The sequence below is a fragment of the Coregonus lavaretus genome (assembly GCF_964263955.1).
Source record: "Coregonus lavaretus genome assembly, chromosome: 13".
Lineage (NCBI taxonomy): Eukaryota > Metazoa > Chordata > Actinopteri > Salmoniformes > Salmonidae > Coregonus > Coregonus lavaretus.
Genome location: NC_140000.1, coordinates 31,667,144 through 31,682,491, shown reverse-complemented (window position 1 = coordinate 31,682,491; position 15,348 = coordinate 31,667,144). Strand labels below are relative to the sequence as shown.

Sequence of the window (15,348 nt, the reverse complement as noted above, 5' to 3'; positions counted from 1 at the left end):
TTCATCATAAAGTTGTATTAACCAGTATAAACTTTACCATCTCAGCTATGAAAACCATCAAGACATTAAAGTGGCAATCAGCAGTTGAAACAATAACAAAGCACCCTCCCCACCACTGTTTCGCCAAAAAGCTGAGGGATGGGACTGGAGAAATGTAACCACTCAAATTCATAGACAGCTATGGATGCTGACCATCCATGATATAAAATTATAGTAACCATGTTTTGAGGCTATACAGTGTTTGTTTACATTGACTGTGTTTACAAACATTGTAGTAAAACAAGCTTATATTGTGGGTTTTGATGGGTTACGACTGTTGAACTGATGAGACATTTATAAGTTATATTCTTCAAGAATCAATGGGTACATATCATTCATTTCTAAGTAAAAAAAATGGATGTAGCTACTTCAGATTGGCCCTTTAAAAAAACAGTCAAACATAATGAGGCCAATGTACCACTGCAAGGTCAAATACTTTATTTTCATAAAAAAACCACAGGTCCATTATTTTTAGTACAGTCAACAAACAAAACTAAGATTAGAAAGGCAAAGAGTCATTCAAAGAGTAAAATCAAACGGGGAAGACTGGGGCAGAGAGACATTCAACTATTCTAACAGTCAGAGTTCCTATAGAATAACACTCACTGATACTCACATTAGTGTCTGTGACACTGTCTGTGTGGGTCTGATTGACCATGGAAGCTAGAAAGCGTACAGTAGTAAGAGAGTCGACCAAGAGGACACCTATCCCCCATTTACAGAAAAGGTTCACTAAACCAGAAGTAACAGTCTGTGCTTGCACACAGATGGCCAAGAGCCCCGTCTGGATGCTGCTTCCTGATTGGATGGCCGACAAAGTGTATTTTTCTGGATGATGTCCATTGGTGAGAACAATGGCGAGAGAGAACTCTGGGACTAGGTCCTCTGAGAGGTGGCTCTGGGAAGAATAATAAGAAGAGAAAGGTTCAGTACGTCAGTCCAGATATCTTACTTGACATAGCAGAGGGAGAGAGAGAGCGAGAGAAAGGCGGGGGTTGACTCCTGTAGAATTCAATTTACCATCCCTTTATTGACTTCTTCCCAGGCTCGTTTTTACAACCTGGTGCTCAAAACGACACAGGCAATTAAAAAGGGGATTAAACACAGCCGATCGAGGCGAATGACGACAGTGCTCTCCATTTCACGGTGAATTACTCATAAATTCTGCCACAAATAAAGATAATCATTTGCAATACACAAACTATAAAATAACAGCATTGAGCTACACAAGTTCAATTGGAGACACGAACCATAATCATTAAATCTAGATGGGTTGTCAGTCAGCCATAGTGAGATGTTTGAGGACAATTGCAAGTAGCACAGACATCAGGATTGCGTTCAGTGGGGTGTAATTTTATATTTTTCAGATAGAAATATATCATGCAGAACAGGCGTGTTCCTCAGTCAAATAGGGAATCATGTCAGCTCTACAAAATACATTTCTATTGGCAACGTTCCCGAACATTGCAACTCCTGAACGCAGACCTGATATAAGGCTTCTGATATAATCTTCATTGTTCTTTATGAATCCATGTTAAAAAGTGGTTGGAGGTGAACATATGGTCTTGATTTATTTATTTTGGAGGGTTCACAAAGTTGCACAGTTAAAAACTACAAACCCCAGAGGACAGACAACACATCAATTTCCAATGTGGTACTCACCTGGGGATCAGTAGTTGGGGATCAGTAGTTGGAGATCAGTAGCTGATCAACTTCTTGACGGCGTCAAAGCACTTCCACTTGTCTGGGATGTAGAAGGGTTCGAAGATGTGAGGAAAGGGAGTGTCGTAGCCGCAGACTCTAGCGATGGGCGCCTCTAGGTTGAGGAAGCACTCCTCCTGTGGACATGCAGAGACACAACAGGTACGTGGTCAGTCTCACTCTGCATCTCAGTAGTCACACATCACATCCCTTTTGACATGGACGACAGGCTCCGCAGGTGTTTGGGTATTCGCAACAATTCGTATTTATTAGGGCATACCGTTGGAAAGTATTTCTAGTCAGACAAGTTCAAATAGTACCTCCCCGTTTTACTTGGTTTCCATCCTTCTTGTGCCTAAACATGACCCAGTTAATGCAACTGTTTATCTGACTTTGCGGTACACACATATGGCCAGAGTTTTTCTTGACCACATAACCTGACCAGGAAAAACTCTAGGCCCCTGTTCTGTGCTTGACAGAGAGACAGTGGAGTGGAATCAGTTTCACTGTCATGCCTGTAGCCACAGTAACACTAGAAATGCTTCACTGGAACATTGCTAACAGCTTCAGTGGATTCACAACCACCACCCTTAAGAGTTGGAGACAAATGGCTTATTTAAAATCCCAGCTCAGAGCTGGCCAACGCACAGCTTGTGTTTAAGCAGCGCTGGAAAACTAGCAATCACTCATGTCTCTATTGGCTTTTGACCTCCTCCCACAGCATCTGAATGCGATGGAGAGGCCAATAGCCTCCACAGGGGAGAACAGCCATCGCTGAGCCAAATGAACCATAAGGTCTTAGTAACTAGCATTCATAGACACACACACAATACCCTCTTTCAGTTTTAATGTGATGTGTGCTCACAGCCCACCCAATCAAACCTACACAAGAGAAATCAGTCACAAACTTGAAAACTGAGACAAAAACGAGTAGGGAATGTTAGTCATTTAGCTTTTATCACATATTCTGCAGACCCCTAGCTAAACGAAGGCAAGCCATACTCTGTGGACATTGTGTTGTATTTGCATGTTTCTGCAGTAATATGTTTTTCATCTCCTCCAAAACATCTGGCAGGGTTCAGGAGAACGTCAGGCTCCATGAGAAAGCCTTTGTGCATCGCCTTATTTCACTAACTGTAAAAAACACAACAGAGAGCCTGCAGATGCGTGTCGGCTCCGCGTCCCCAGTACCATGCCAGGCCCGCCGGGTCTAATTCACAGCTATAGCTTTAGCATTGCCAGCAGCGGCAGGTCTCAGGATGCTTTGATTTAATTAAAGGGAATTAGCAGACAGACAAAATGGTCCTCTGGGTCATAAGGGTTTACTGTACCACAAGACAGGAATACATATGCAGTACACACTATTACCACTGTGGTATAACAGATGTCATAAATCAGTGTTACAAGCAATTCTGTTTTTTAGAGGTTTACAGTATGCAGGGAAAGTGATGTGTGCTCATGTGTATGGCTCATGGTCCACTGTAGTGTATAAAAGGGGGGGGGGGGGGGCATTACTCAGCCCACAACAGGCAGCCCTGCTCCGCCTCGGCAATTAGTGGTGATTAGCCTTTATGGATGCCTGCAGCTAGTGCCAGCCAGCATCCCCTCCCCATCCAACCCCAGCCAGCCTGCCTCTCCTTGGCCAAGTGGGCCAAACGGTTTCTGTGGAGATTTCCTTCTGTCCCCTCCAACAGTCTAGGGCAGAGCTGGGAGACTGGGCATGATGCATTGTATGTATAAGACCATAAGTTCCCATATTCTATATTCAAATATCTCTATTCACCCATTGCACCTTGTTGGGGCAAGAACGTGAATCAATTTAGCCTCTGTAAGGTCAAAATCTTATAAGCCCATAATTAGAGTTTTTCTCAGCCTTAAATAACTTTAATAGCGCTTCAACACTTGGGTGGATGATTTTCTTGATATAAAATGCTCAGAAAGGACGCTCACAATGTCTGGCAGTGGCATATACGTTACTAAGGAAAATAAAACATTTGAGCTGCGATGACTAATTGCATTCTCTGAACAGGTTTCCTTGCCATGTTGCTCAGTGGAGAGCTATTTCTGGTCCTGGGGGCTAGGAGTTTAACAGTGTAACAGGCAGACACTTGTGTGGCGGCTGGAGGGGGCCTGCAGTGGACTTCAGTGACAGATTGACATCACACTTAATCATGAAGATGAAGCTCAAAACAAATAAGATGAGTCTGGTCAGGCCTGCATTTTTGAAGAGTTAGATCAGAAGTGTGATAAATACTTTAAGACTTTTTGAAAGAATCAAAACATGTAGCATAGGCCATGTAGCCTAATCCATCTCTCCCAATTTACTGTCATTTCAGAGTCATGATAGAGGACCATCTGTGTGTCTAGAATGCAGAGCATTAACGGAGAACGGCTCATGAGACAGTCTACGATCCACAGGCAGACATAGACAGTACTAAAGGCTTTTTCCTGTCAGATTCCAAACTGTAATCTCCTCTAAATACACTTACTGGAAGCAGGAGGAAAGAACAGTCTGGTTGCTTGTCACCACAGCTAAATAGTGAAGTGCCACAGAACTCAGATTTCACTCAAATCGCTGTTTATCTTTGGAGAAAACACACCATTATATGCAATCTGACATAAATGTCTGCATATAAATATGACAAAATGGCAGGACAAACTACGGACTGCATCTCTTGAGGAGGCAAGATTGAAGAATACCAACCGGCGGGGGTTTAGATTTGTAGTTGCGCGTTTTGCCTCCTGTCACACGGAAACAGAGTTTGTCAGCGGCAGCCACAGATTGGGGAATGTCACTCCAGGGTGACATGGTAATTCCAATATTACCAAATGGGACTACCAACAATGACAAATCACACACTGCCCTCTGGGCACACACTAGTTGAATCAACGTTGTTTCAACATAATTTGTAATTGTATTGTGTGTGGAATCAACGTGGAAAATACATTGGATTTGAAAAAAGAAATCAACCAGTTCCGTTTTGATCTAATTTGAACCAGCGTTGTAAACATTGACTTAACCTGACTAAACAGGTTGTTACATCAATCCAATTTCAACATAATCATCAGAACTATGTACAGTTGAAGTCGGAAGTTTACATACAATTAGGTTGGAGTCATTAAAACTTTCAACCACTCCACAAATTTCTTGTTAACAAACTATAGTTTTGGCAAGTCGGTTAGGACATCTACTTTGATCATGACACAAGTAATTTTTCCAACAACTGTTTACAGACAGGTTATTTCACTTATTATTCACTGTATCACAATTCCAGAGGGTCAGAAGTTTACATACACTAAATTGACTGTGCCTTTAAACAGCTTGGAAAATTCCAGAAAATGATGTCATGGCTTTAGAAGCTTTTGATAGGCTAATTGACATCATTTGAGTCAATTGGAGGTGTACCTGTGGATGTATTTCAAGGCCTACCTTCAAACTCAGTGCCTCTTTGCTTGACATCATGGGAAAATCAAAATAAATCAGCCAAGACCTCAGGAAAAAAAATGGTAGACCTCCACAAGTCTGGTTCATCCTTAGGAGTAATTTCCAAACGCCTGAAGGTACCACATTCATCTGTACAAACAATATTACGCAAGTATAAACACCATGGGATCACGCAGCCGTCATACCGCTCAGGAAGGAGACGCGTTCTGTCTCCTAGAGATTAACGTACTTTGGTGTGAAAAGTGCAAATCAATCCCAGAACAATAGCAAAGGACCTTGTGAAGATGCTGGAGGAAACAGGCACAAAAGTATCGATATCCACAGTAAAATGAGTCCTATATCGACATAACCTGAAAGGTCGCTCAGCAAGGAAGAAGCCACTGCTCCAAAACCTCCATAAAAAAGCCAGACTACGGTTTGCAACTGCACATGGGGACAAATATCATACTTTTTGGAGAAATGTCCTCTGGTCTGATGAAACAAAAATAGAACTGTTTGGCCGTAATGACCATCGTTATGTTTGGAGGAAAAAGGCGGTAGCTTGCAAGCCGAAGAACACCATCCCAACTGTGAAGCACAGGGGTGGCAGCATCATGCTGTGGGGGTGCTTTGCTGCAGGAGGGACTGGTGCACTTCACAAAATAGATGTCATCACGAGGAAGGAAAAGTATGTGGATATATTGAAGCAACATCTCAAGATATCAGTCAGGAAGTTAAAGCTTGGTCGCAAATGGGTCTTCCAAATGGACAATGACCCCAAGCATACTTCCAAAGTTGTGGCAAAATGGCTTAAGGACAACAAAGTCAAGGTATTGGAGTGGCCATCACAAAGCCCTGACCTCAATCCTATAGAAAAGTTGTGGGCAGAACTGAAAAAGAGTGTGCGAGCAAGGAGGCCTACAAACCTGAATCAGTTACACCAGCTCTGTCAGGAGGAATGGGCCAAAATTCACCCAACTTATTGTGGGAAGGTTATGGAAGGCTACCCGAAACGTTTGACCCAAGTTAAACAATTTAAAGGCAATGCTACCAAATACTAATTGAGTGTATGTAAACTTCTGACCCACTGGGAATGTGATGAAAGAAATAAAAGCTGAAATAAATAATTCTCTACTATTATTCTGACATTTCACATTGTTAAAATAAAGTGGTGATCCTAACTAACCTAAGACAGGGAATTTTTACTAGGATTAAATGTCAGGAATTGTGAAAAACAGAGTTTAAATGTTTTTGGCTAAGGTGTATGTAAACTTCCGACTTCAACTGTATATGTTGAAATTGCGTTGAAAGTTCCAGGTAGAAATATTAGAAATATTTTTAATCCTATATTAAATTGGGTGGTTGAAATAATGCTGAATTTCATATTTCCTTTGGACATTTTTAGGGCTGACCCCATTTAGTCAACTGGTTGATTGTTTGGTCGATAGGCTGTTGGTCGACCAAGATTTTTTTAGTCGAGCAGTCACAAATATATATTCTTTTTTATGGCACACGAGACACCTGTCTGATTCACGCCTGTCTGAGCGGACTAATCCATTTTGGAGGCCGCGGGGATGGCACACCAGTAGTAGGCCTACATTTACTGTTAATTCCCATAATTTCTAATCTACAATGTTTGTTTGGTTACAGTAATTTTTGTTAATGCATTCAATATATTATTATGACAGTCTTACTGTTCTCATTATAGGAGTGGACACGTTGTTTGCAGAGCGCACAACCAAGGCTACACTTGTGAGAAACAGGTTTTGGTTTATTTCATTCCATTTACGAGTTGTCAATTTATTCATTGTCTTTTGTTTGGAGCGCTCCTATCAATCTTGAGAAAGGACACGCACCTGATTACATATAGAAGTAGGCCTTTGCTACCTGGCCTGCGAGCAAATGTAGGCCTATAAATGTGCCCATCTGGGGATCTGATACTATTTCCGATTGTCTTAACTCACCACCACTGCGGAGCTTCTCAAAGTATTTTTTTCTTCACCTCAAACAGCAAGTAAACAAAGTCTGTTTTTACATCCATTGAAAATGACAATAGTTCCTAAATGACTAAAATGTAAGAATTTATTTGGGTTGCAATTTCTGAGGCTGGTAACTCTAATGAACTTATCCTCTGCAGCAGAGGTAACTCTGGGTCTTCCAGTCCTGTGGCGGTCCTCATGAGAGCCAGTTTCATCATAGCGCTTGATGTTTTTTGCGACTGCACTTGAAGAAACTTTCAAAGTTCTTGAAATGTTCCGTATTGACTGACCTTCATGTCTTAAAGTAATGATGGACTGTCGTTTCTCTTTGCTTATTTGAGCTGTTCTTGCCATAATATAGACTTGGTCTTTTACCAAATAGGGCTATCTTCTGTATACCCCCTCTACCTTGTCACAACACAACTGATTAGCTCAAATGCATTAAGAAGGAAATAAATTCCACAAATTAACTTTTAAGAAGGCACACCTGTTAATTGAAATGCATTCCAGGTGACTACCTCATGAAGCTGGTTGAGAGAATGCCAAGAGTGTGCAAAGCTGTCATCAAGTCAAAGGGTGGCTATTTGAAGAATCTCAAATATAAAACATATTTTGATTTGTTTAACACTTCTTTGGTTACTACATGATTCCATACGTGTTCTTTCATAGTTTTGATGTCTTCACTATTATTCTACAATGTAAAAAATAGTAAAAATAAAGAAAAACCCTTGAATGAGTAGGTGTGTCCAAACTTGACTGGGAGTGTATATATATTTATTTTTTAAGACATCTTGGAAAATCCATCTAGATTTTGATCTTAAAAGTATTTGTTTGTTTGCTTCCATATGAACAATGGTTTCAGAGGGTTCAAAGACCGCTGTAGATAGTGGGTTCATCAACACTGAAGCTTTTAGAGACTGATTGGAGGAGTTCATTATAGACTTCCTGTGTTACTTACTGAGCAACTTCCTGGAAGGAAAAATGAATCACACATTCTCTGATCATCCTGTTGAAGGTCAAATTTGGGGAAATTCCTTGCAATTTAGATTCAAAGCTACCTCTACAGGTAAAGGATAGACCAGTATGGATGAATTAATACCCATACCGGCCAAAGAGGGTTTCATGCTAGGCTGTGGCCATTCAACCCATCAACTGGCAAAAAAGAGAACATGGAGCTTGGAGCGATACATCATAGCCTACAGGCTGTGGCAGAATATGGACATCTAATTTCACTTTCCTCAGTGTGTGTAGCCTAACAGGTCTCTTCCGTAAACACATCCCTTTTGAAGGGGATCAGTGTATCCTGTGAGGGAGAGAGACAAGGGGCATCCAGCCATGGTTTTACAGTGGAAGGCACAGAAAAAACAGCGCCTGAGGAAACAAACCAGCCTTCTTTAAACGGCCTGACAGCCAAACAAGGGTTCTGGTTCTGATTCGGAAGGCATTTATGGCAGAAAAACGCAGGCCTTCATCTTCGACCAACCCCAACTGGGCCGGAATGGAAGACGGCCATCTTTGATGTGAGGCCCGGACCTGTACTACCACAGCTCAGCGGTCAGCGTTGGGTTGGAGTTCGATGCTGGACTCCACTCCATTCCCATTACACACAAATAACGGAAAGAACTCGGCAGAGCAAAAAGAGTGGATGATTCCAACGTGTCTGAAAGCTGTGGTAGGTCTACAGCAAAGGTTACAGGACCAAAGGCAGTGTATAATCCGGGTTTGGTGTTTGCAGTGACTGGGGAGATGCAGCATGAACTGTTAATCAATCAATAAATAAATAATAATATGGAAACTCTAGTTTTGCTTGTGTATCTCAAGTAACGCTTCATCCCTAAGTGTACTTCCGTCTATAGTGTGAAACAGAGACTTAAAGTCACAGTGTTGCTTGTAAGCACAGCCTCTACTGTACGGTCCAATCCCAGGGGTCTAGCCTATAAATACTATATGTAGCACAGCGAGGTCTATTTGTTAATTGTAACAAAGCTGTATGCACAGTAATATGGGAGAGGCTGCTCAACTTCACCATGGCACTCTTTGTATCCCTGAGATCCATTGTAAGTCAGCAGAGAAGCTCTGATATGAGGTCAGTCAATGACAACACCTTATTTCAAGGCAAACAATGACACGGCATCGTTTGTGAGGTGCAGCCAATCCACCGAATGGAAACTTTCAAACCCTTAACTGCTGTTCCAAATTTGAAAGAAAGTCAAACTAATCCATAATTGGACCGTGCTCACACTGCCCTGAGGCAGTTGGTTTTGACCTGATTATCCTTTAGTTTCGCCCTCCTGTCCAGACATAATACATTTACAGAACCATTATGTACAACCACTCCTGGAGTCACTTTAAAGCATGGAAAGGGGTGGAAAGACTTTTGCACACGGCTCAAAGCCAGATAACAAAACAGCTGGGAATTAGCTAAGACAAAACAGCTGAACGTTGGGATAAGCCTAGTGATGGCCTGATTTAAATTATTTATTCTTCAACAGTCCAAATTAAACAACAAGCTCCAGGGTGGATAAATCAAGGCATACTCTAAGCCCTGTCAGTTCTAAGAAAATCTATTTGCACATTGTTCAATGTATATTTCACACAAAGGAGCCCTGGACTCTGACAGCTGAGCATGCAACGCCAGGGTTGTGGGTTCGATTCCCACGGGGGGCCAGTATGAAAAAAAAAAATTTATGCACTCACTACCTGTAAGTCGCTCTGGATAAAAGCGTCTGCTAAATGACTAAAATGTCAAATGTAGTAACCCATTTGTATCACAGGCCTTAATTCCCGCCCTGTGCCCCTGAATGTTGCAGGTCTCCCTCTCTGCTTTTGACTCTGGTGATGAGGTGTGGTGCAGGTCTCGCTCTCTGCTTTTGACATTGGTGGTGAGGTGTGGTGCAGGTCTCCCTCTCTGCTTTTGACTGGTGGCGAGGTGTGATGCAGGTCTCCCTCTCTGCTTTTGACTGGTGGTGAGGTGTGTTGCAGGTCTCCCTCTCTGCTCTAAGCTCTGGTGCTGCAGGTCTTCATCTCTGCTCTTGACTCTTGCTAAGGGGTGGTTTAGGTCTCCCTTTCTGGTCGTTCCCTTGAAAGCACTTGATATGTTGTTGTTGTCGTTGTTATTGTAGTTCCCAGAGGCTTGATCCAGGTCCGACAGCTCAGCACCTTCCTACTAAAAGCCCTATTTTTAGCGCCTTTTCTGTTTCATCGCATTATCAGCACGGAACCCACGCCACATCCCAGTTATTACCGGGTGAGTCACCACAGTCCGGCGAGTCGCAGTACTGACCGCCACCCTTGGGCCATCTGGACAGGAGGCAAGTGGGCCCTCCAGAGCTAGAACTGTCAAGTTGCCAAGGGAACTAGGCCATGAGAGTGTGTGTGTGTTTTCCCTGCTTTTGGACGACAAACACCTGGATACACTTAGACATTAGACATGAGGTGCAAGTGTTTGTGATCATTTATTCTCAGTAGTGGTTGAGGATTCATTTAGCGCGAGATGAAAGCAGTCTCAACAATACCTTACCATACACAAAGCTCATAAAGCTAATGGCTCTACACATAAAAAAACGAAGTATTAAATGCTATAAATAGTTATATTCACCATACACTTTGGTTCATGACTAAAAATACGGCTGGTTACCTCGGGACACAAAACATGTGAAAACATTGGTATGACTCATAGACCATTAACCCTACCAATAAGCAGGTCTGCGGATAACAACAACAACATGAGTGACAGCAAGGGAGATGAGAAGGACCAATTCCAGGGCCCTCATCTCAGCGCTACACCAGTGCTGATGCAGACACACAGGGCATCTACTTGAGGTAATGCCTACACTGCATAGCATGCCATTATCCGGACACCTTTGAGTGTGGTGTAGGAAAAAAAGAGTGAATACTCGCCTGCCGACAAGGGTCATAATCATAACTCAGGAATAACTCATGGAGGTGAAAAATACTGCCCTCTCACTTTCTCCCTGAAGGGAACACAGCACATACTTTGATCATGCCCTGACCAGGCCAGAGCAGAGTCTTCATTAGACAGAGGGAGGGAGGGAGGGAGGGAGGGACGGGAAAAATGGAGGGAGGGAGAGGGGATACACCTCCAGCACAGTCAGTACAGTCCATGAGCAAAAATTCATCCAAAGACAAGGTTGAGTATTAGTTTCAACTGGCTTGATCTAATATACAGTGAGGGAAAAAAGTATTTGATCCCCTGCTGATTTTGTACGTTTGCCCACTGACAAAGACATGATCAGTCTATAATTTTAATGGGAGGTTTATTTAAACAGTGAGAGACAGAATAACAACAAAAAAATCCAGAAAAACACATGTATAAAATGTTATAAATTGATTTGCATTTTAATGAGGGAAATAAGTATTTGACCCCTCTGCAAAACATGACTTAGTACTTGGTGGCAAAACCCTTGTTGGCAATCACAGAGGTCAGACATTTCTTGTAGTTGGCCACCAGGTTTGCACACATCTCAGGAGGGATTTTGTCCCACTCCTCTTTGCAGATCTTCTCCAAGTCATTAAGGTTTCGAGGCTGACGTTTGGCAACTCAAACCTTCAGCTCCCTCCACAGATTTTCTATGGGATTAAGGTCTGGAGACTGGCTAGGCTACTCCAGGACCTTAATGTGCTTCTTCTTGAGCCACTCCTTTGTTGCCTTGGCCGTGTGTTTTGGGTAATTGTCATGCTGGAATACCCATCCACGACCCATTTTCAATGCCCTGGCTGAGGAAAGGAGGTTCTCACCCAAGATTTGACGGTACATTGACGGTCCATCGTCCCTTTGATGCGGTGAAGTTGTCCTGTCCCCTTAGCAGAAAAACACACCCAAAGCATAATGTTTCCACCTCCATATTTGACGGTGGGGATGATGTTCTTGGGGTCATAGGCAGCATTCCTCCTCCTCCAAACACGGCGAGTTGAGTTGATGCAAAAGAGCATCAACTCTTTTTGGTCTCATCTGACCACAACACTTTCACCCAGTTCTCTTCTGAATCATTCAGATGTTCATTGGCAAACTTCAGACGGCCTTCTATGTGCTTTCTTGAGCAGGGGGACCTTGCGGGCGCTGCAGGATTTCAGTCCTTCACGGCGTAGTGTGTTACCAATTGTTTTCTTGGTGACTATGGTCCCAGCTGCCTTGAGATCATTGACAAGATCCTCCCGTGTAGTTCTGGGCTGATTCCTCACCGTTCTCATGATCATTGCAACTCCACGAGGTGAGATCTTGCATGGAGCCCCAGGCCGAGGGAGATTGACAGTTATTTTGTGTTTCTTCCATTTGCGAATAATCGCACCAACTGTTGTCACCTTCTCACCAAGCTGATTGGCGATGGTCTTGTAGCCCATTCCAGCCTTGTGTAGGTCTACAATCTTGTCCCTGACATCCTTGGAGAGCTCTTTGGTCTTGGCCATGGTGGAGAGTTTGGAATTTGATTGATTGATTGCTTCTGTGGACAGGTGTCTTTTATACAGGTAACAAGCTGAGATTAGGAGCACTCCCTTTAAGAGTGTGCTCCTAATCTCAGCTCTTTACCTGTATAAAAGACACCTGGGAGCCAGAAATCTTTCTGATTGAGAGGGGGTCAAATACTTATTTCCCTCATTAAAATGCAAATCAATTTATAACATTTTTGACATGCGTTTTTCTGGATTTTGTTGTTGTTATTCTGTCTCTCACTGTTCAAATAAACCTACCATTAAAATTATAGACTGATCATGTCTTTGTCAGTGGGCAAACGTACAAAATCAGCAGGGGATCAAATACTTTTTTCCCTCACTGTATATTACTAATTTCAATGGACAAAGTCTAGCGAGTTTCAGTATGACATGTCAGTGCCTCTTAAGCTCAGATTTATTGCCTGACCCCGAGGACACCTACTGACAGACATTTGAATTTCATTTCGCATTTCAAACCGAGAAAGCTCAACCCAAACCCCCATCCACACAGACATAGATACCCTACTGTCCATGTGCAATTCGTCCCACATCTCACCTCTGAAGGCCCCCTCGGATTCCAATAGAACCCTCTGCATGCATGACCACACACAAACACACTTACTTGCACTGTGGAGCTGATCTCGGCAGCAAAGCCTCCGGTGATTGGAGCCTCGTGACTGATAAGCAGCCGTCCGGTTTTGGCCACCGACTGAAAAACACAACACACACAGTCTGATCAATACAGTGTGACACATCACCCATAGACAAAATCTGTGGTTACTGTACACATAATGTCTCTCCCCAGCTGGGACTGAAGAGCCTGCCTTTGGTGTCTAAGGCAAGCATGTGGCAGGCAACGAGACAAGCATCGTATTATGGTACCATGACAAATGTACAATGAGGTAGAGGGTGAACATGATTTGAGTATGCAAATACAGTTTGTAGCATGTTCTAACACAGGGGTTCCTAACCTTTTTCCCGGAGGGACCCCTATTTCACATTTGATACATTTTAGTACAGTTAGTGCAGTCAGCCCATGAGTAACAATTCATCACACAATGAATAGCCCCCCGGAGATAATAAATACTCAAACATTCACAAACACGCACTAGCACGCACAAGCAAATCCCATTCTAAAAGCATTTGTGTAGCGTGTGTGTGTGTGCGCACAAATGAGTGCAGTATTTTCCATAAGCGCTGGCTTTTGGCTAAATAGCCTCAGACTCATTGTTAGCCAGCTACTTTTTCTACTTAATTGATTAACTAGGCTTCTTTTCATTTAAAAGTTTCAATTCGCTAGCCAGAAAAGTCTGTATAGACTTCTCCCAATAGAATGAACAATATGCATCTTCTAGTGATAGGACAGGCGCCTGTCAGCCACAAAGCGAGCGATGACAGGGACACTGCTGGTTTGTCAGTCTGCTGTCTGTCCCGCCTCTCGGTATCCGTGTTATTGTTGTGCGCTCTGATTGGCTGCAGTTGAATTTGATTTCACGGAGGAGGGAGAACACGAGCATCATCTCCTGTGAGTGAATTTACACGTCCCATGTAATGTAAGTGGTAATTATGAGTTGAAATCCACGTAATTGTTGTACTGTGGCACATTCATTAATTTTATTTTGCCTGTTTCATAGGCCTACTATAGCCAGCCACAGAATTGGGCACAAAGGCCTGTGGTTTGATTGACGACCGAACTGCAAGTGTTGCCTAGTTTATAAAAGGTGTCGCAATGACTGAATAAAGTAAACCTCCTATTTCCCTTTGTTATTCATAAATCATACAACGTAGTTATGCTGTATGTCAATAGTATCGCATCCGGAAAAGTAAACCAAAGATCATGTTTGTATTTTCCTAGGATTCAAAGCCCATGTCGAGATTTGCCACTGCCAGTGACTCGTCGGTGTAGCCTACTGATGGGTTGTTCGCGAACGAACAATTGGCTCTTTTTGACCGGATCGTTTAGGTGAACGGAACTGAATCGTTGAGAGAGCCGTTCATTGGGCTCCCTCATTTGCATATTGGTAGGCTACTACTGCTTTTCGGCGATTATCTGCAGATAAATTAGAAAACAGATGAAGATGTTGAATCTTCACTGTATGAACAATAGGTAGTGGAGAGAGAGAGCCTGATTCTGTTCCAAAATATGATAAAAGAAAAGATTGAGAGTTATAAAAGCTAATGTTATGACATTTACAATGCCATCAGAAAGTATACATACCTCTTGACTTATTCCACATTTGGTTGTATTACAGCCTGAATTGAATATGGATTAAAGGGATTTTTTATGGGTAAGTCTCTATTGTACAATATGGAGAGTGGTACTAAGTAATGTGTTGTATTGGATTTGCCCCAAATATGACACTTTGTATTCAGGACAAAAAGTGATTTGCTTTGCCACATTTGTTGCAGTATTATTTTAGTGTCTTGTTGCAAGCAGGATGCATGTTTTGGAATATTTTTATTCTGTACAGGCTGCCTTCTTTTCACTCTGTCAATTAGGTTAGTATTGTGGAGTAACTACAATGTGATCCATCCTCAGTTTTCCCCTCTCACACTCGTTAAACTATGTACAGTGAGGGATATAAGTATTTCATCCCCTGCTGATTTTGTACGTTTGCCCACTGACAAAGAAATGATCAGTCTATAATTTTAATGGTAGGTTTATTTGAACAGTGAGAGACAGAATAACAACCAAAAAATCCAGAAAAATGCATGTCAAAAATGTTATAAATTGATTTGCATTTTAATTAGGGA

General features: G+C 42.4%; 1 protein-coding gene across 1 annotated transcript in view; it reads right to left on the bottom strand.

The window, feature by feature from the left end:
* Nucleotides 1-462: 462 nt before the first annotated feature.
* The window catches only part of LOC311140570 (2-oxoisovalerate dehydrogenase subunit beta, mitochondrial-like), a 100,157-nt gene continuing 85,271 nt past the window's right edge, over nt 463-15,348 (bottom strand). Inside the window, exons 9-11 of the mRNA XM_084175686.1 lie at nt 13,217-13,303; nt 1,702-1,877; nt 463-937 (exon numbers count right to left, since the gene is read on the bottom strand). Coding sequence (XP_084031812.1) covers nt 1,737-1,877; nt 13,217-13,303 — 228 coding nt within the window. The 3' untranslated portion in view covers nt 463-937; nt 1,702-1,736. The remainder of the gene's footprint in view (nt 938-1,701; nt 1,878-13,216; nt 13,304-15,348) is intronic.